Consider the following 21685-nt stretch of genomic DNA (forward strand, 5'->3'; position numbering starts at 1 on the left):
CTAGAAATGTGAAATCCTAAGCAATTTCTTCTAGCAGCTTCTTCTAAGCAGAATGCATTTCTTCACTACAATTGCAATCATTTACGTGAAAAATATTTTTAGATTTCTTGACACTAGTATAGTATGAGCCAATTACCTTTCTCTATTATTCTTTTAAAAAACATTACATATATTGTTGACCAATAACTAAGGCAAAATATTTTAAAGAAGTATCGCCTCAAGCATGATTACTATTTAGAAACTAGTTTGCCTTCTGACTAGATTCTCAGCTACTGGCTCCTATCAGAAATTACTTTGTCATGAAGTCCCATCTTCCCAAGGTGAGTAAGTCCATGACTTAAAAATACTAACAAATAACTGTCACAGAGGTCCCTACCTACATCTTCTGCAGCAGAGCTTTCTACTTTCTCAACAAGACACACAGCCTTGTTGAGAAAAAAATTATTATGCATGTATGGTTCTACTTTCAGCAGCTTGAAGGATGAGTGGGAGGACAGAAACATGAAACAGACCCAGTATCTACAGAACTCCAGTATCTAGTTCTACCTCATGAAACTTCCCATCTCTGCACAGATGACGTTCTTTAAAACAAACAGAACAGTAATTTTAAAAGAATAGATGCATTTACCCGTCCTATCTCATGGCCATCACAAGCATCACGACAGACCACCTCCATCAGAGCTGCCCCATAACTCTCAATAGTTGCCATGTTTTCCCGTTGCAATTTACTAAACATATCTTCAGGAGCTGTCAAATGTTCCCACATAGTTTTTTTAGCTGTAAAAAGCAAATAAAACAGAAAATTAAAACCTTCTAAGATAGGCATCTTAGCATTAACTTAGCTACATCCTTCAGGGCATTCTCTCTACGCCTTGCAACAAAAATGCCCCAACAATGGTCAAGGGTTTTTAAATTAACTGCAAATGTTCTACAAGTCCATCCTGCCTTGAATATCACACAGACCAGCCAGAGCAAAAAGTGTGGACCTGGGTACATACATGACCCTTGTAAATAGTCTGCTTAAAATAATCCTAATGTTAGTACTTGTTACATAGATAAACTAATAGGCCTAAAACTGGAAGTGTTCAAGGCCAGGTTGAATGACGCTTTGAGCAACTTGGTCTGATGTTCCTGCCCATGGCAGCGGGTTAGAATGAGATCATTTTAAAGGTCCCTTCAAACCCAAATCATGCCAGGATTTTATGAACTTTCACTGGGACCAAAGCATTCAGTGTGAGCTAAGTTAACAATGTAACTTAAATGGGAGAGAATGAAACCAAAGTCAGTCATACACATAACAAATTCATAGTTTGTCTTTTTTCTTTTACTACTGTAGCTCAAAACACAAGCCAAGTAAAAGTCTGCATGCAGGTAACTAGCCCGAGGACTTCTTCTCAATTCTTGTCTGAGTAATTATTAGAAACATTAACAATTCAAGTATTTTAGCCATTCACAGAGAGAATCTGATATTTACCATAAGCAATCAAGGATAAATATTACTCTGGTTGGCTTATTTTTGGCTTTTTTTTGGGAGGGGATGGTGGTGCGGTGTGTGTGAGGCTTTTGTGCTTGTTTCCCTCGTAGGGGGATCTTCAGACAAAGGAAGAGAAAGGGTATGAAATTATAAACAAACCTTGGAGTTTGTTTTGAGGTTTGTGTTTTGCACTTTTTTTGCTTTGGAATTTGTTTTGGGTTTTTTTAAATAGGATTGCTATAGTATGAGTGTACATAAAGATGTGAAAGCATAAGCAATTTATTTCAGAGGCTCTTATTGCAAGATATTTTCCATCTATTTCCAGAAGACAACTCAGCATGCAAAACCTGTACCCTCCAGGGTTTAATAATAACTTTTTTTCTGCCCTCTGTCAAATACACTTGGTCCATACCTGCTTCTAAAGTGTCTGGTTCATCTGGTCTCTGGGCAATCTGCAAATAATAAAGCAATGATCCATAAAGGTGCGTCCTCACTCTCTGGAAGCCACCACCTGTTAACAAGAAACATTCACAATTAAAACCAAACAAATGTAAATTCCTTAACACCATCTTCCATTGGCACTTAATTTAACTTTCCTATGGCAGTGCTGGCAGAAAAAATAAAACAACTTAATTCTTTAAGGTGAAGTTCTACTGCTGGCATAAACATGTATTTATGAGTAAATTCAGCAAGTTTATGATGTTGCAAAAGAATGAAAATATTAAATTCTCTTTATAGTCATTTACATATCTCTCTTCTCTTTGTTGTTCAGATTTTTTTTAAGTGTTTGCTAATTTTTTTTTGTTATTAACATCAGTTACATCTATACTAATCATGTAAGATCCACCTGACTGTATCAAATATCTTCACTGCAGTATCTGAAAGCAGCTCAGCCCATCTTTTTACTCTTGGCAGTTGGAATTCATGTACATGCCCTGCAGAAGTCAACATACCTGTTTTCAAAATGAAATCCAGCAGCTTTTTTAAGATGATGTGGAGGGAGGAGTCACCAACAGAAGCAAAACCCATGGATATGCTCTCAGAGCCAGGTGATGAGGTAAAAGAACCATCCAGCATCAAGACATATTGGGACTGTCCTGCCATAGAGAGTGCAAGTGGCTGTTTCTGCTCCGTTTTCACAGACTGGCTCAGGTGGGCAGTCAGGGTGAACACAGCCCCTGCCACCACTGGCATCAACTCCTGAGCTGCATCATCATCAAGGATCTTAATACAGAAGTAGAAAGACAAAAAAAAGGCAAAAGAGAAAAAAAAATGTTTAAAAGTGTCTGATTTAATGAGTCATTAAAGTAATTAAATTAGACTCTCACAACTATTTAATTTATTATGCTTAAGGATTTCACTAACATGACGTATTTAAAACACATCAAAATCAGTAATGTCAGAAACTTGTTTAGAAACCTGAGTTGAACATATTTTAATTGAGAAGACCATTAGCATTCTGGATTTTTTCACATAAATCACAGGCAGGCTGATAATCAAATCTGGATGGCAGAAAGGGAAGAAATGTGCTTATATTTGAGATGCATTATTAGCAAAAGATTTAAACCTAAGCTAGGGAAAGAATAACTGCTATCTGCTTTGCTATACAGCTATTTTATTACCACTAAAAATGTGAAGGTACTAGTTAAAAAACCAAAAGGGTTGAGCATCAAAGAAGTATTAAGACAATGTGGAACAACTCTAACAAGAAGATTGCAGGTATTGTTTTTGTTCACTCTATTATTTGGAAGGTAAATCTGGTATCTTTATCACTAATACTGAAGGAGCTTTCCTTTTAAGCAATATAGTAATTTTAAACAGTAGTTCAATTATTTTCAACAGACAGTAACTATTTTTTTTTCTCAACTTCACAAAAGTCTTCACCTAGGTGTTACAGAAAATTAAGAGTCTGAAATTTCCTCTTTGTAAAGATTTTAGGAAAAAATTTCTTCAGCTAGTGAAGGCTTATTTCCTGTCTTTTAATTCAGTTCAAACAAAAAACAAAACCAGCACTCCACTAAAAATAGGTAACTTTTACGTAATGCCTACAGAAAAAATAATAGTAGTAACAAAAACAAAACCCAAAAGGTTACTTTCTTCCTTGAAATGATATAACATTTTTATATATATTGCTCAAAACAAAACTTTATTAGTCAGAACTACAAACCACATAACTCTTGCAATAAAGCAAAAAAAATAACAATACCCCAGCAGACTAAAAAATACAACGATCTTTCATAAAATTTTGCCTTTTAGAATGGATGGGTCAGTAGTAACTGTCTAGTCTGTCTGAAAAATTATCATTAAAACTCATCAGTAAAACACCTAGACTTTTAAGACATGCTCTCATACTTCCAAAAGCCCTTCTAATTGTAAAATCTTTCATTCAACTCTTCAATTTTTCAAAAGCAGCAGCAGTAGGATTTGCAGTGAGTCATCTAAACGCAGTAAATTAGCAAATATAGCATTTTCCTTTTAGCCTTCAATAAGTTCTTCTTTGTTTCCCATCAGAGCAGGCTGTTTCTTTTTTCACACACCTTTTCCAGACTACCGTCATGCTGGATGATACTGAAATGCCTCTGAAACCTGTCAGTATATAGTTCACAGTTCAACAGTAGCTATGCAAGAATGCAGAGTACCCCCTCTGTCCAAAGTACAATCTACTTCAGCATAGCAGGAATCAGAAAACTAAAAAGAATACTAAAGGCAGACAAAAATTTTTTGGATTACAATCAGAATTGCAGCACTTTCACATAAAAAGATGCAGCAACAAAATTGAAGGAGAAGGTTGATTTCCAGCAGAGCACTACCTTGTCATGCACATCCTGCAACAGGTCCCGGATAATCAGCTGCCTGTCCTCAGCCTGTATGAGATCCTGGGGGCAGGCAGTGAGTATGATTTCCACCAGCTGTCTCCATGACTCCAGAGCATGCCTCTTGGCATGGAGGCATTGCAGCAGCTTGTTGCGCTCCACGACATACTGCAGGATAGTGTTGATCTCCTGCAAACCCACCACAAAGAAACTCAGCTACAATGTGCTCAAAGAAATTCATGGCAAAGACAGACTTAAGGATGACAATTTTTTCTATTAATAGTAGTCTTCAGAATAAAATGTTAAGTCTTCAGCTTACTGAAAATAAGCTGCTATTACTACTTTAACAAGGTAGTCCATCCCATTTCTGAGCTGCTTTTCACAGGACAGACATCATGAATGTCTCAATCTCATAGGAAAAAAATTGACCAGGAAAATTCTTTTCCAGCATTTTAAAACTGAAACAAAAACAACAATGAAAAAACTATTTGTGCCTTTTTTTCCCACTCAATCTGAGTAATTTCTCCTTTATCCTTTGCATCCATTTAACCAATTTTGACTTAATTTAAAAGATGGCAGGAAACTCAGAAAATAACTAATCTCCAAGTTCAATGAAACTATATCTGTGTAGAAAAAAGGAGAAATAAATCAGCATCGCCTGTGAGAGAAAGACAAAATGATGTTGGCCATAAGGTGAACACACTTGTACTTGAACAGCCAATCTTGACATCAATGAGCAACTGCTTTCTGTACAGGGGGTGGCAGCTGCAGTTGTTACCACTAATGGGGAGGGAAGAGGACAGAAAACAGACTACAGGCCAGCTGTTTAGACAACAGTATGGTAAGAAGTTAATTTATCAGTTTTGGTGTTTTTGTCTTCAGAAATTACTAAATCTAAGTTAGGACTCAAATCCATAATCTATTATAGTAATGCTTACTGCTTGACAGGGTAAGAAATCCACCAAGAGCAACAACAAACAGTAGTTAATTTTTTTCTGTACTCACTTCCATAAGTAAAGGTCTCTGGCCTATTGCTGCCATTCCTTGAAGGGCATTGACTTCTGCAACCAGAACTCTGTGAACGTACTGAAATTAAATGTGAAACTTAAATAATGATACGGTTTAACCTGGCATGTAGATAAATGCCACACAGCAATTTGCTCCCTGCCCCAGTGGGGTAGGGGAGAGAACTGGGGGAAAAACAAAATAAAATTTGTGGGTTGAGTTAAAGACAGTTTAATAGGACACAAAAGGAAAGCAGGGGGGAATAATATAACATTTAGAATACTACAAACAAGGGATGCACAAATGCAATTGCTCACTACCTGCCAACTACTGCCCAGCCAGCTTCTGAGCAGCAGCCCACAGACAGCTTTCCCCTCAATTTATACATTGAGCATGATATCACATGGTATGGACTTTTGTCAAATTTTGGGTCAGCTGTCCTGGCTGTGTCTCCTCCCAGCTTCCTGTGTCCACAGCCTACTCACTGTAGGGTGGTTTGAGAAGCTAAAAAGTCCTTCACTAAGTAAATATTGCTTAGGAACAACTAAAGGATCAAAGTGTTAGGAACATTACTGTCATCCTAAATCCAAAGCACAATACTATACCAGCTACTATGAAGAAAATTAACAGTATTTGAGCCAAAACTAGGACAAGTGACAAAGGAGATGCATTTGTACCCCCTAAAATAATCTAGGAGATGGCTACATACTGACAGATGCAACAGATGGACTGGGATTCTAACAAGTTTTACTCATTTTTTAGGGTCACAAATTCTTCAGGACAACTTATAATACACACGTGTCAAGTACTCATCACAATGTGATACAATCATAAGTAAAGCCTCCAAGAACTGCCACAGTACAAACAACGTTGCACATGTAATTGTTACACATATGTAGTGCTACGTAGTTGTGTACTGGCAACCAAAGAAATACTATCTGAAACATACACCTTTTATATAAAAGCAAGTTTCAAAGTATTATTAACACAGATTTATTTTTTTTTAATTACTAAGTTATAAAATAGCACATGCAACTTGAAAACAAAGACCAATGCTAACCTTGACGTTGCAGACCACTTGTCCACGTGCATTCTTGTGCTCACAATTAGTAATGACTTGCTCAATTTGAGCCCGGTCAAAAAAATCCAGTTGTAAAGGCTCTGGAATGTCCTGACTGAAGTCAATTGAATCCAGGATATTTAAGATCTTTCTGCGTACTGGAAATGCAAGTAAATTCAAATTGTATCAGTAAATAACAAGGGGAAACCAAAAAGTTAACAAAAGGAGCCTAATTTACCTTTGTAAATGTAAATTTTCAGCTTAATGTGTAAAGTTTCAAAAGAAAGCATTAAACCTTCAGAAAGTGCTATGTAACAAGTTTAAAAACATTTTTAAGGCTTTAAATTCTTAAGATGTCCTATATTGTATAGTTCTCCTGTTACACATGCATGTCATCCAGTATTTATAAACACAAGACTGGTTTTTTCTCCTAAATAAAACCAGGGTAGTTTTCAATTATAACCTCTGCAGTCTTTTGTTGAGAAACCATAAAGAATTTGAATTTATTTATTTATGTGGGACTTACATTCTTTGCCATGAAAATACAAATATGTTCAGCCTTAGCAACAGTCTTGCTGTTTCTACTGTCAGCCATACATTTGATAGACTTCCACTCTCCCATTTCATCCCTGCACAGATATCTAAACACACTCTTCAAACTGCCTTTCCAGTTCAGTGTTTTTCATTCACTCCAACCATCTGTATCAAGGTTCTTCTTTTTTTCTTTTCCCCACACTAAATCAAATTGTTTTCATTTACTGCTGCTTTTGAGAACACCTATTACTTTCTTTTCCCAAGTGTCCTTTCTGCAGGTGGCCCTCCTGCCTGTTAAGGAGCAGATACACTTTACTGATAAATAATCAAGAGTCATAACAGTTACCTTTGGAAGCACTGTCAAAGTGGAGAAATCCACTGACTGATCGACTTTCATCTTCCATTCCTCCTTCACCATCAGCTGAAGGTAATAAAACATAATAAATAAATTACAAAAAGCAAATCTAAGTGAAAAATATGGCCTATTTTATTAATAGTGAAAGACAGAGCACAGTTTTAAATCTAAGTCTAATTAAAAGGCTGTTTAAGCTTTCTTAAGCCTGTTTAAGCCTAATTAGAAGGCTTTCAGATTAAAGCCTTCTAATACAATACACCTTGAACTCTTACATGAAAAAAATACTTATCTGACAAAAGGTATCCAATTTTTATATACAGATCAGAAAATAGTATAAATGCTTAAATAGACATCCCATTCTCTAGTATGAATAATGTAGTTGGATGGACACCATAAAATGAGTAACATATCTGAACATAATTTCCCATACTCAGATCCTCACAAGGATGAAGAGTGTTCAGGCTGATAAAAGTAAGGGAAAACAATATTCTACAGTAACCTGTTGAAATACCTCCAATTTATTCCACTTTCTTCATGTAAAGAGTTTTATTGCCATCTGGTTTTATTTTTCTTGATTTACTTCAACCCTGTTCTAAAACTCTGAAATCTTGCCTTTTTATTTAACATTGAATTTTACACATTGGGATGAAATATCACTTTTGTGATATCATAATGTTAAAAGCAAAATTGATGTTTATCTACTATCTTCTGAGAGAGGGTTGACAGCTGGTGACAGACATTAAGACTGAGAAACTTTGTCTTAAACTGTTCACCATGGAAGACCCTCCACCTTCTCTATTTTGTAACAGTTCTGAATGGTGTCTCAAAACAAATTATTCTAAAATTTTATTTTTTTTAATATTCCCCCTCCTACCTCATAAACTGCTTTTAATTTTTCTATCAGCAGTGAACAAAATGATGCCCTGATTTCTTTCACTTTGGAGTCTACAACAACCATCATTTTTTCTCCCATACCACAAATGAGCTGCCACAAGCTTATGAAGAAAAGAATTCAAATGAAGTGTCTCATTCTCCATTTAGTCCAGGCTATTTAGCCTCACCATAAGTTCCCCTTACCCAGGTATGGTCTCACAGGCATGTCATCGAGCAGCAGATGCAGCAGTCTCTGTGTGTGGGAGCGCTGGCGGTTCAGAGATGTCACTCGCATTTCTATAGCTGCAGTCTTCATTAGCCAAGACATTTGGTTGAGTGTTGAAATCTCGTGTTCTGGACGGGGATAAGACAAAAATAATAAAACTGAGCATAAATAATATCACTTAATCCAAGGTAAGCATTCTTCACTTGAGAAAGCTTTTAGAGGATGTCATTAATTATTATTTGTGTACCAATTGTTTACAAGACAAAAAGACATAGAGATCTGACAAAAGCCAATAAATGACCATGTGGTTATTTTGAAAACAAATCAAACATATATATGCAATAAGCATATACACATATACAACAAAACTGGATCCAACCATTAGAACAGTCATTGTGAAAAATGCAGTGCTTCATGAGCCAATAGGGTCAGTTACAATTTTAGTGAAAATAACCAGGCATTTATCCAAGTGAACTGTAGTTTTAATCAAAATTGGTGAGACTGGAATGTGGGTCTCCTAGACTCTTCCTATATTCATCTAATTTAGATTCCTAAGTTATATAAGAATCATCTAAAGCACTTTATACATGCTGGATACATGTATTGAATGCTAGGTTTACTGTCATTGAACAACAGACTGATGGTCAAGCATCTGATAAAGTACATTTATTCAGTTTAAGACACCTGAGAAATCTTGTTTTGAAATAAAAAACATACCCACTTGTTGGAACTCAAAATGTCTCTCAGACATTTTTAGAGGTTCCAGGCCTTAGTCAGAAGCATTTTAGACCCTGACAGGCAGCTGGAAACAGCTGTGATTTTGAGTTTGAGCCATGGAATGAGTTACCAACTTTAGAGGTGGAACAAGCAGTCACAAAAGGTTAGATAGTATAGTAAAAGTAGTTACAAAACAGAGGGGAAATTTTTTTAGTATTGTACAGGGGGGTTTTAACACTTGTACAGGGGGGTTTTTACTTTGTACATGGGGGTCAGAAGTTCTAAGATGGAGGAAAGTGGGCTGATCCTGTTCTTCCTCCTTCTTCTTCCTTGCCTCCATGTTCTTGGTGATGTTGGCACTCACAGATTGGTTTAGAGTAGAAAAGCACTTTGTAACATAGGTAGTAGGTATTGGGGGAAAACTATAAACATGTAATATGCAATACATCATATAAAAGATAGCAGCAGCCCTGGGCGGGGGGAGAGAAGAAGCAGACAGCAGACAGAGAGGATGTCAGGGTGTGTGTGTGTCTCTGCCCAGGCCGCTGACCAAGCAGCCGCAGCCCGAGAAGACAATCTTTTAGATAACCAACAATAAACTGCCTTGAGACCAAACAGCAAGAGCCTACGCAGTTTTTCTTTGGAAGCACAAGTTAGAGGAAGAATTTCACCACCACATGGGATCCCAAAATAAGGCCGGGGTTCTCACACCACTGGGTTAAAAGTACTTTATTTAAAGAAAGGGCCAACACAGTTGGTTACAACCATCAACCTTATATTCCCTTGGTTCTTTTTAACACTCTTACGTCTACATTTTTTTTCTGTAGCATGATATAACAAAACTACAATGATAATTGCAATACAGATTAGGATGTGGTTCTGAAGACTTGGTGCATTCCAAAGCTAACATTCTTTTCCAAAAGTTCAGCATTAATAATCTGAACTTCTTAAGCAGGGAGAGTTCAATTTTTGCAGAATTAAACGATCAGCAGAGCCTGCAATAAATTCAGTTTTATAATGCTGCTTATGTTTCTTCTTTCACTGTTAAGCAGTCAAAAAATGCATTGAATTTTAAGCATAAAAATTACCTTTGATAGAAAATGGCAAGTACTGCAGCTGAGTGAATAAGAAATCCTGACTGGTCCTCAGGTATCTCATAGTTGGACCTGAAGTGTCAGAGCACGCACACAATTGATAGATCACCTGACAATCAAAAACAGTAGACATCCATGAATGGAATTTATTTTAAAACAAACCAACCACCAAATCAAAAGAAGCATAATACTGTTCTACTGCTCAAACAATATTACAAGTATTTACAGTAAATTTTCAATCAGCTTTCTTCAAAGTTGAACATATTATTTGTAACAGATGTTGAATTATGATCTTAAAGGACTAACAGCATGTGGATGACCACAATGGCTGTTTGTTCACAACATGACAACAGATAAGCCTGTTTGTTCAGCTCACTTAAAAATAAGTCTTTTTCTGTGTGTACATCCACCAAGACAGGAAATGTAATAAATTTCCCCTGTTTCTACAGAATTGCTTTTTGCTTTTAATAATGTTTAAAATCCTTTCTAGAGCCCATGGATTTTCAACATGATACAAGTGTGCAAGTATCAAATACCTCACACATCTGTCTGACTCAGCTGTCTCTCCCACCTGACCCTCTCAGCCACACATTCTCTCATTCTCAGACATGTACATTCTCTCATGGCTACAGAATAAAGCAGAAAATTTCACTGACTTAGCTGGAATTTTATGTTATTTGCCATCATACAACTCTTCCAAAATTAAAAAAAAAAAAAAAATGGCACATGTTGCAATGGACTTAGAGGTTGACCAAAAATATTTAGGGTAACTTTAATACGTATATCCTAATTCCAAGTTTCTGACATGAGTGCAGATCCTATGATTTCTGTGATGCTGGGAGATATTTTTGAAACAGAAAAAGGTAAAATAGAAAGAGTTCAATATATATAAAAACCTGACATATTAATTTTAAAAATGAAACTATTATCAGAGTCAACAACCATCTGTGTTCACCAACCAAGATGTAGCCAATTTTATTTAGAGTCTACTTTTAGTAGATGCCAACAGAAAGTATGCTGAATACCTGGTAACAGAGTTCCGCAAGATGGGGAGATTCCCGAACTGCTATAGGCCCACTCCTTGTTTCAGTACCCTTCTCCAGTATGTTCAAAATAGCATGAAGGCAAGTCCGTGGGCAACCCAAGACACCTGAAAAGAGAAAAATAACTCGACATTCTTGATCTTACTTTCCTTCATAGCCAGTACAGATCAAGTACACAGAAATACAGACCCTAAATTGTTCAAATACCCTGTGCTACACTACACTGCTCCAAAGAGCTGCAGCAAAAACTTCTGGCAAAATTTTATTACCATTACTTAAAATCAAAGAAGGAATCATGTTTTAGCAAAAACATAATGAAAATATTTATACTTAGTCTGTAGGCTTTTGAGATGCTAGTGAATCGGTCTGAATTTCTGCTTTAACACTTTTAAACCAAGATCCATTTGACTATTTCAAAGAACAGCTTTAAAAAGTTCCTGTCTTACTTTACAAATACAGCCATTATATGACTAATTCTCCTAAAGGCACCTGACACTGCAACCATGGGGAATAGGGAATAGATTTTAATACTGAAGTCAAAATTCTGCCTTTTTGCATTCTGCCTTTAGCCAATTAATTCTTTAATCAACCCAGAAAGATGTCCTAAAGCAGCAAAATCATTAATAATCAGAGTTGTTATAGGGGAAATAATCTCTGTTTGAACATGAATAATTTATGCTTTAGCAGGAAATTATTATCTTGAGGTAAATGTCTTTACGGTCATTATTTCTTCACATTATTAACAAGAAAATTGAAAGACATCGGCAAGGTCTCTCACACCCTTGAGACAGATTTCCTCATCACTGATCTAAGATATGACAGATACCCTGCAAAATTGTTTGGGTGCAGATCAGTTACCTGTATTGTGTAACTACAGATATTTCACAATATCTGAGGAAATAAAACTCAGGTCCTATTTACTCTTCATTTAGAACTATGAAGAACTAAAAACTGGTGGACCATAGCATCCAATACAAACCTGAAGATAATGAGAAATATTCTTCTCAAAAAACTAAAATCAAATTACTGAATGTTGTTCAAACTTGTCTATATAAAAAATCCTTTAAAACAGTTGAGAAATAACCTTGTATTTCCGACTGGACTGGAAGGGACACCATGACATCTCAACACCAAACTACTGCTACATATCAAACCATTGTTCATGGCTTTAGAGAGTTGGGTCTTGAAAACCTCCAAACATGAAGACTGCAAGACCTCTATAGCTAACCTGCTTCACCATTTTCTGGTGAAAAAATTTCTCCTATATCCAAATTCAGCCTCTCTTGTTTCATTTTATGCCTACTGCCTCTCATCTTCCCACCACACTCCTCTGAAGACTCTGGTTTTATCCTGTCATTTATGTCTTTGCAGGTGTTGAAAGATTTCTATTAGGTTCCCTCAAAGCCTTTCTCATTTCCAGACTTCCCTCAGCTTTTCCTCACAGGCTGACTGATCCAGCTCTCTGATCATCCCTGCTGGACTTGCTCAGTCTGTTTTGTAAAATACCAATTAGAAACTGAGGCAGCAAACAAGACACATAGTAACACACTATTACTCTCATCAATTCAGCTTGAAAGCAGGAATGGTATTTCTGAAGTTTGCATAGTCATATAGATGTAATTAATATATTTATATATTCCTAGCACTAGAATGAAATCCCACATGTTCTAAAATGTTTTCTTCTACAACATTAAAAAACAAAACTTGTTTTCTTTCCTATAAATAATTTTAAACAGGAGCTTGAGGAAGGACAGAACAATAGCCAAGGAGTAGAACCAAGCAGTAAAAGTAACACTCTCTTTGTAGGCTCACATGTTGTCATATGTAGGTACTACTTGCATCATCAAATCAACTTCCTTATACTAGGGACACAACTATGTTGTATTAAATAATAAATACATTAATTTTTCCCTTCTGAATTATGTTTTTCCCTCACAATTCTAATTTCAAGTCTGGTCCAAAATACAACTTAAACAAGGATTCAAATCCTAAAGTTGTTTAAATGTTGCATTTGAGTATTAATATATCTTTTCATGTATTCAGCTTTTGAGGACTTGAACAAGGCCTGTTCTTTTAGTCTTTAATTGAAGAGGAACTGCTTTTTCCCATGAATTTCCCAATAAATATTCTCAGTGTTGTTAGCAGAACTGATTAAATGGCAGATCAACCTCTCGTCTTCATACCTGGATCTTGCAAATTTGTGGTGCTGACAGGTTTCTTCAGTTCAAATCCCAAGAGATACAGAGCTAGGCTGGGAGGACTGCACTCAAGAGAGGTGATAAGGAGATTCAGAATATGGATCCTTGTTTCATGATGGATTTGTGCCCGCTTCTTCTCCGGCTCCAGTTCTTGATTAGAAAAAGAAAAGAAAAAGAGAAAAAGCAGACAAGATGACTAATGAAGTAAAAAACTCCCATATAATAGAGTAATATTTGTGTCTTCAAGTTAAATACAAGAATGTTTATATTACTGCAAAGAGATATAAGAAGAAAACTACAAATTGCTGTTAATACAGCTGTAAATAATATACCTAAAGCAATGTTAAGTACTTGTCTTCTAAAAACAGACGCAGTTTGGAGTTGGCTCATCATACTGTGGACATATTTTAAAAAACACAAGTGCTGATCATTGTTAAAAGTCTAATTCCACAGAAAATACAGGAAGATTGTTTCCTGACTTAAGAACACTTTATACACTTCTTTCATTAATTTCATTCCTTGCAAAAGACAACTGTTTAAGCCATTTTAAGAAGCCTTTTACATACCCTCATCTGGATTAATTAATTCTTCTGCATCTTCATTGTCTAAACATTCCACAAATCCAGCCATCAGCTTCTGGCTAACACTCTGTATTCAACAATGAAAGGATGGAAATGAAGACAATTTTAAGAGTACTAAACCAAATACTTTTCATAATTCCCTTCATGTAAGTTGACAGAACTTTTAGACAAAAATTATATAACCTATTTAATAAGCAAGAGTTAAAAGTCAAGATGGTCTAAGAACAGGCTAGCAATTAGCCAGCGAACAGGAAAAAAAATCTAATGTTGTTACATATGATAAATAATTCTCACAAACTGAAAACTATAAAGTCACAAGAAGATCCCCCTATCTCAAAGAATATTGCCCTTTTTCTTCTTGAAAACATTAACAATATTGTTTTTTTCAATTAATGAAGGAATTGTTTTTCCAATGCCACAGTAAAAGATGTTGTATATGTCAGGAGATAGAAAACAAAATATAGTTTTAATGTAGTTGACCTAGAAACCTATCCTTTAAAGAAATATTATGAAGCCCCAATATTTCTCCATCAGATTCTCTTTCCAGATTCAAAGAAACAGATACTTACCTGATCATGTGTGAAATCACCAACTAGTTTTATCTGGATGTTGGAATTATCAGAAATACAGCACAAAATCTTGGCACTTTCAAAAGCTAGTTCAGGATTGCTGTTTCCATGGTAAAGATACCTTCAAAGATACAAGATTATGGCAACAAAATTGTTGAGAATTTAACTTTTTCAAGATGATAATGCATGGATAAGAAGTTAAACAACATTTAGAACTAAAACATTTACAAATCAAATTATATGAGATAACATTAAAGCTTTAATTAAAATTTCACTCTGTATGAAGCACTGAATGCTCCTGCATTGGGAGGGATGAGTAGGCTAAGTAGGGATAATCATCTTTCCTGGAATTTTTATCATTCTTTTTTTTCAATATCTACATTAAACACTGCTGCAGAAGTTTAAACAATGGTTTGTAGGCATTTAATAATACAGTAAATAATGGCCAATACTGTAAAACATGGCCAAGTACCAAATTCATTGAACTTTCCCACTGTGTGACAACCAAAGTCTGGGGCAAAATTAAATTACATGCAAGAGAATCATGGAACATAAGGTAGAAAAAGAAATAATGAGAGGGGGAAAATTCAGAAAGAAAAACTATAAATACAGATCTCAATACTGTACTAGACAATCACAGATCATATCACAAAAAAAAAAATTCACGCTGTGTGAAGAGGATCATTGGCTAGTGAAACCAATGAAAGGATCCAGTATCCAAACACTTCTGTGCCTCCAAAACTCCTCCCTTCTCAGTACTTTGTACGTACCTAGCAATATTCACCACATGATCGGCCTTTTTAGTGCGAGGATTGATTCCTTGAAGCAGCTGCTCCAGTGGTGTGACAATAAGGGACAGGTGGCTCTCCCGCAACAGATCCATAAAAATATTCTCCTTCTGTAGGGTTAGGTTTAGAAGTGCAAGGCAATACTGTACAGCTTTCTCTAAATGCTTCTTCCCTGCAGCGCACAAAGTACATGAGAAATACAAAGGAGAAACTAAATAGACTACATTCATAAATGTCATTCATCAAGCCTTGCACCAAGGAAAAAAACTTGTCCATTGTTTACCAGTAGGAAAACTTCCTCAAAATTTTTATATGCAAGAGATACAACAGTAAGTTACAGACATGCAATGTTAGCTTTGAATCCTACTTACTATACATTTTGACTTCACATGAAAAACAAATTCTAGGCACATACCAGGAAATGGAGCATAAGTATCAAGCTGCTTAACCCCTTCTTCTAGCAAACTAAGGCAAAGTTCCAGCATTGGGGACTCATTCAAGAGATGATACATCAAATTGAATCCAGGTGGCTTATACGCTATTATTTCTTCTCCTAAAGACAGAAGTAGTAAAAAAAAATACATAAAACCACTAATAAAAATCTCTTCTATTACTCAAGTTAGCATAAGCTACAAAACATAACACCCCTCATGGCTCTAAGCAACATCCTTTGTATAAGGTCGTCAGAGATTTTCTTTATATAGAAGCCATTGAGGAAATTTTAAAAGTTTGGGATTAGTTGTAAGGGCAATTACCATTACTATACAGTATCTAATAGCACAATTTCAAATTTAATCCCAAAAAAGATCTTACCCAAAAGAAACTGGAGAAAGTTTACATCCTGCCCCCAAACCTGCACAAAGTCCTTGAATGAGGGAAAAAGTATTTCCAGAAGTCAAAGAGAATGTCCACGAGAAAATCCTATGACTGTTGTAATAATGTATGCAAAAATGAACCTACTAGCCTAAAATTCAAAGACGTTCATGACATGAAATAAAAGGAGAAGACTAATGCTTCTAATTTATCTAGGCTCTTCATAAACTTGGTAGATAAAAGAAGGAAAACAGTAAGAATCTTCTTAAACACACAAGTGAGAACAAGTGTACAAGGGTTTCTTTTGGCACCAGCTTTAAAAATGCCCTTTTTCCATTCATTCTGTGTGTGCCATGCCACCACACACCAAGAGAAAAGACATGCCATTGTGTGTGGAGCCACACATTGAATCTGTCCAAAAAAATGCATCTACCCAAAACTAGATTAACCCATTTCTCCAGCGTATTGTGGAGCCCACAAATAACCATACAAGTTGAATGATTAGCTGAGATCAGGAAGAAGGTAACAAATTTTTTGAGCTAGTTATGCTGCCAAGTACTCTTCGTCAAAGTATGAGGCACAGAGGCTTTCCAACTCTAAAGTTGTTTTCAATTAAGAAATGGCTCTCACAGCATTGCTACAAGAAAATCCACAGGCATCACAATGGAATTCATTGTAAGAAACTTTGTTTCAAGAAAAAAAAAATTAGAGCCCAAATAAGCCCTTGATTTCCTATAATGAGGCAAGTGTGTAATCTACTTTAGCCTTTTAAAGAATAGTTGCTCAGAATTACATTACTCCAGGTCACAATTCCACCACTACTGTCTGCTTTCAATAATTCATATATCAATAATATTAATAGTAAAGGTTATTTCAAATACAGTGATGGCTTTAACTTAATCCTACAAATAGTGGTGATTTAGCTATAGACCAAACAAGTCAAGAAGAACAAGCCAAAACCAAGCTGGTATTCAAGTATCAAATGTTGCTCTTCAAACAAATCAGAAATTAAAGAGATGGAAGTTATCCTCCTAGCAGGGACAGAGAAGTAGAAAATAATGTACATGAAGATCTACTAAGTCAGCAATGCAGATCTCAACACTATGTGGAAATTTTTTTAACATCTTCTTATTTTAATGTCTTGGGCTAACTTTCCACAAGCTTATTTGCAATATTAAAGAGATCCCAAGACAGAGGGAAAACAGAGCAAAACGATCTACAATTCTGTTTGTCAGTGAACAAATGAACAAGTTAACCTTGTAACTCCACATATTGGTCCACAAAGTCTTCAAGTTGAGGTTCGTAGTCCCGCAACAATTTGTAAAACACTTCCAGAACAACCTCAGCTACTTCCCACTGCAGATAAGGAGAAAACAAATCATACACAGATTAAGGCTGATACTGAAGCAAGGCCACAATGACAAAGAACACAACACACCATGCAGTGATGTAATGGATCAGAATCATGGCTAGCATTTCAAAATTACATAGTCACACCAACAACACTATACTTCATCATGTCAAATCATTTGAAAGCCCAAGCTTTCTTTCTTAAGTCAAAAGGGAACTCTGAAAGAGATTTATTACCAGTTTTTTGGCTCTTAGTATACAATATCCATATTAGGATATTGTAACTATAAGCAATAAATAGTTTTTATTAGGTACACAGCTAAGAATAGATCAAGAATAGCCAGCTTCTAGGATACAGTTTAGCATTTGCCTTCATCCAGAAGTATTTCAGCCAGAACAAAAGCCAAATTCCTTGGTTCAGCAAGTCAAAAATATTTTCTGAGGTAACATTCAGAAAAAGACAAATCTGACTTTTAGATTTGGGCATGTCATATTCAGAAATCATTAGCCATGTAGTAGACTTGCAGACTCCTTCACATCAAAGTGAAATTTAGAAATACAAACTTCTTTTTTAAAAGATATTTTATACAGGGTTCTTTGAAGTGTATCCTGAACCATAAGTTGAAATATCACCTGTTTACAGAATCAAAACACTACCAAGTGCTCCAGGTTATTTTTGCAAAGCTTTCTCAAACAGATCTAAGCCACATCAACAACTATATCCTAAGGAAAAAAAAAATATTTTCAAACAAAACTTACTTTTTCAGCAGCTCTCCGATAAGCTCTTGTGCGGAATCGGAGAAACACAGAATCCCTGAGGAACTGGAGATAGGGATCAAAGCCTGGAGGGCGGAGACCTGCTCCCAAGTTAGCTGGGAATGAACTCTCCACCAGAGTGCTGATGAGTCGACAGAAGGCACGAGTTAAAGGATATTCCTCACATCGGGACTCAATCTCATTCAATTCAACCTTCCCAGGAGGACATGAAAAAGAGGATGAGACAAATCATAAATTTTGGGGAAGGAAGAAACATGTGAAAAATAATATAATAGCATCATCTGTGGACTACTTTACAGTGAATCAACTTAGCAGCATTTCTGTCTACAGTACAACAGAGCAAAAGCAGCAAAGCATTAGTACTGTTATTTCAGTTCAGCAATACATACTCTTTTCTTTCTGAGCTACTAGAAGGTATGCCTCAACATCTACCTACTTTGTTTTTATTTACCACTGTTGTTAGAAGCAAAGTGAGCTATACCAAAGAGGCAACAAAAATTAGTCCAATTGAGGAACAACTTGATAAGAAGTGGTCATGAGGAATTTGAGGGTTTAGATGCTGTTCTGTTACTAGTATGAAGCTGAACTAGCTTTATACTAGCTGAACTGCAAAAATGGATAAAAATCTCCAGAAATTACAAGCAGGCTCAAAAGCAAATTACAAAGTAGTGAAACAACAGCCTCTATTAGAAAAGTTTCCTATGGACACATGGAGAGGCAGCCTCTGCAAATGCTTCCCAAATGCAGATGATCAGAGAGGCTGCCAAAGTACAGAGACTCTCTTACCTCAATACCAATTGCTTGTCTCTGGCCTGGACTTCTCACAGTCTGTAATATCTTCAAAACAGAAAGAGAAATGAATACAGACCAACACATTTCAACTAATCAAAGTACATCTCCATCATTTTTATCAGGAGTTAAAGAAAAAGACACTAATCACATTTTAGATCTAAGAAGAGGTTTTCTAAATCCTTTTAAAGGATAAAAAGACAAGATTTTTCTGTCCGAGAGGCTGGATTATGTTTGACACTTGTTTGATTTTAGCTTTATACTCTCCAAGATCTGCATCACGTTTTCACATTCATTATTTTTATCTTATATTGGGTAGGGGAAAGACATTTCCTTCATTATCTCTTACAATAGTATATTTTAAGAACTATCATAAAGTAGGAAGCAAAGGTGGTGAGATGTCATTATTGTCAGGATCTCTTACTAGCAACTAAAAATAAGGCAGCAATTACAGTTGAAACAGGACTGTTAGAAAACCTGTATTGATGTAAAGTAATCACAGCCAATGGCATCTCTGAGGCAATACTGTCATTTTCAAAATCATTTCAAAGCATTAAGTACATGAAAAAAATTATATTCAACAATGGCAAAAAGAAAATTTAGGAGGAAATGTAATACTATTTCAAATATACTACTGGCAATTTCAACAAACTATGATGCTACGTTTTTAAGCACTGAAAAGCCTAAGATACCTGTGTATATTCCAGGGATTGCCAGAGTGAAGCAGCTATTTCAGGAGATCTTCCAAAAGCAGTAAGGGTTTCTAATAGCTCTGCTTTCAAAATAGGAGGAATGCTGCACTGCAGAAGTCCCAGGATGACCACTACTGGTGTCCACTGAGGGTGCTCACAAAGAGCCAAGCGAGCATTCTCACTCTACAGAGTCAACAGAAAATGGAACTGCAGATTATTACTTTGAAGGTTTTCATGTCTTTCAATCTCTAATTCATGGTTCAGTACCAAAGACTGCTTTGTACTTGAAAGTATATAAAATATCAAAAGAATAGTAGACAATTCCAAAGGCAACCATTTTAATTAAACAAAAAGCTGAGTATAAAGACTTCTAAGTGCTAAAATTGTGCCTATCTACACAGAAAAATTATTTGGGTAGTACAAGCTTCTTGTAACAATCCACTTTTTTTTTAGTAGACACACATTCATGGAATTAGTCTTTAAGTACTTAGGTTAGTACTTCAGGCATGGGTAGAGGGACTTTCATTAGTATTTCTATTACAAACATTCTATATACTCCTATTTCTAAATATTCTATGAACTCACACTTCATTTGGATATTCTCTAATAACTTGCATCAATTTGTTTTAATCTAAGAATAGGATCATCACTCACATAAGCACACTAGAGACTCTTGAGATGAACCACCGAACAGGAACAAGCCTCTAGCCTCATCAACCAGTAATTCCCTTCATCCTTAGAACAAATTTATCTTCATTGCAGACTATGATTTGATGATGCCAAGAAATACTAGTCTTAAGAGTTCCCTTTTCTCCATGCGTATCCAATGCTGATGTTACAACTCAAACAGGATCACCCCATTATCATTACCACCCAACATCGATGATTTTTAAGAAACACATTTAGTTTCACTGATCTGTCTCATGTTTGTGTCAGCATAACCAAGGCTATCTCACTATATCACAAAACTTTTGGGCTGCAAAATCTGGTGGGTATTTAAGAGCAGAATTTTACACTATTCAGAATTACACAGACAAGTCACAATACAAAATTATGCATGGCAATCTTATTCTCCTGGAATTCTCTTCCAGACAATTAATTCAAATAATTTTAAACCCTTGGTTTGGGGACATTTTTAAATTATAACCATGGAGGCAAGTTTCACAGCTGATAACATTGCTTGCTAAATTTCTACCACTTCCTTTAGAATTCAACTATTACTTTTGCTTTTTCAAACTCATAAATAAAGGCAAAGAACTTTACTACTCCATAGTGATTTACTGTGAATATACCTCACTTCTGAAAGACATCTCCATTACCAGCATGAGAGTTAAAGAAGCAAAAAAATCAGCAATACCAACAACTAAGGAAAAGGCATCATCTCTTTCTGCTTCACCTACACCTTCAGTTTTTGGTCATTACAGTTACTCCTGATGCTTCCCATACTTTTGGAGTTCACTAATAAAATGACAACTGCTAAATAAATTTTCCCTACATACTTTTTGGTCAAGGAGAATTTCAGAGATGAATGATGATGATTTGCAAGGAAAAAAAAAAGTATTAACAAAGAAAACCAAATAAAATGTTACTTACCCAATTGACTATAACAGTAGTCAGCTGCAAAAATGCAATTAATCCATCCTGTTCTTTCTGTGTGATGCCTCGGAGAGGCAGGTGACGGTACTGGACACTGTCTGCACTTGGCAAGTCTTTCCTTAAGTGCTCATGATAAAGCATCAAAGAGTGGAAGAAATGCTCCCAGGAGACAGGACTGCCACCTGCTCCTTGGATGTTTTCCGCTAGAAAAACAACAAACAGGTGACAAGATTTTCTTTCTACTCTTCCACAGGGTGAAAAGCAGGGTAGCTAAAACTAAAAGGAAAACTTTCTTATCGAATGGAAAAAGTAAAGTTCAAAGGAAAGTTATTGTATCC

At 35.8% G+C, this 21685-nt stretch overlaps 1 protein-coding gene across 1 annotated transcript in view; it reads right to left on the minus strand.

Annotated features, from left to right (window-relative positions):
• Window positions 1–21685, minus strand: part of NUP205 (nucleoporin 205) — a 46312-nt gene that overhangs the window by 10332 nt on the left and 14295 nt on the right. Inside the window, exons 12-31 of the mRNA XM_077783578.1 lie at window positions 21345–21550; window positions 19752–19934; window positions 19057–19107; window positions 18253–18462; window positions 17400–17499; window positions 15746–15883; window positions 15313–15502; window positions 14543–14663; window positions 13959–14040; window positions 13378–13542; window positions 11177–11301; window positions 10146–10260; window positions 8319–8468; window positions 7233–7307; window positions 6353–6510; window positions 5293–5373; window positions 4285–4476; window positions 2428–2698; window positions 1887–1985; window positions 629–777 (exon numbers count right to left, since the gene is read on the minus strand). Coding sequence (XP_077639704.1) covers window positions 629–777; window positions 1887–1985; window positions 2428–2698; window positions 4285–4476; window positions 5293–5373; window positions 6353–6510; window positions 7233–7307; window positions 8319–8468; window positions 10146–10260; window positions 11177–11301; window positions 13378–13542; window positions 13959–14040; window positions 14543–14663; window positions 15313–15502; window positions 15746–15883; window positions 17400–17499; window positions 18253–18462; window positions 19057–19107; window positions 19752–19934; window positions 21345–21550 — 2861 coding nt within the window. The remainder of the gene's footprint in view (window positions 1–628; window positions 778–1886; window positions 1986–2427; window positions 2699–4284; window positions 4477–5292; window positions 5374–6352; window positions 6511–7232; window positions 7308–8318; window positions 8469–10145; window positions 10261–11176; window positions 11302–13377; window positions 13543–13958; window positions 14041–14542; window positions 14664–15312; window positions 15503–15745; window positions 15884–17399; window positions 17500–18252; window positions 18463–19056; window positions 19108–19751; window positions 19935–21344; window positions 21551–21685) is intronic.

Source organism: Lonchura striata, chromosome 5 (genome assembly GCF_046129695.1).
Source record: "Lonchura striata isolate bLonStr1 chromosome 5, bLonStr1.mat, whole genome shotgun sequence".
In the NCBI taxonomy this organism is placed as follows: Eukaryota; Metazoa; Chordata; class Aves; order Passeriformes; family Estrildidae; genus Lonchura; species Lonchura striata.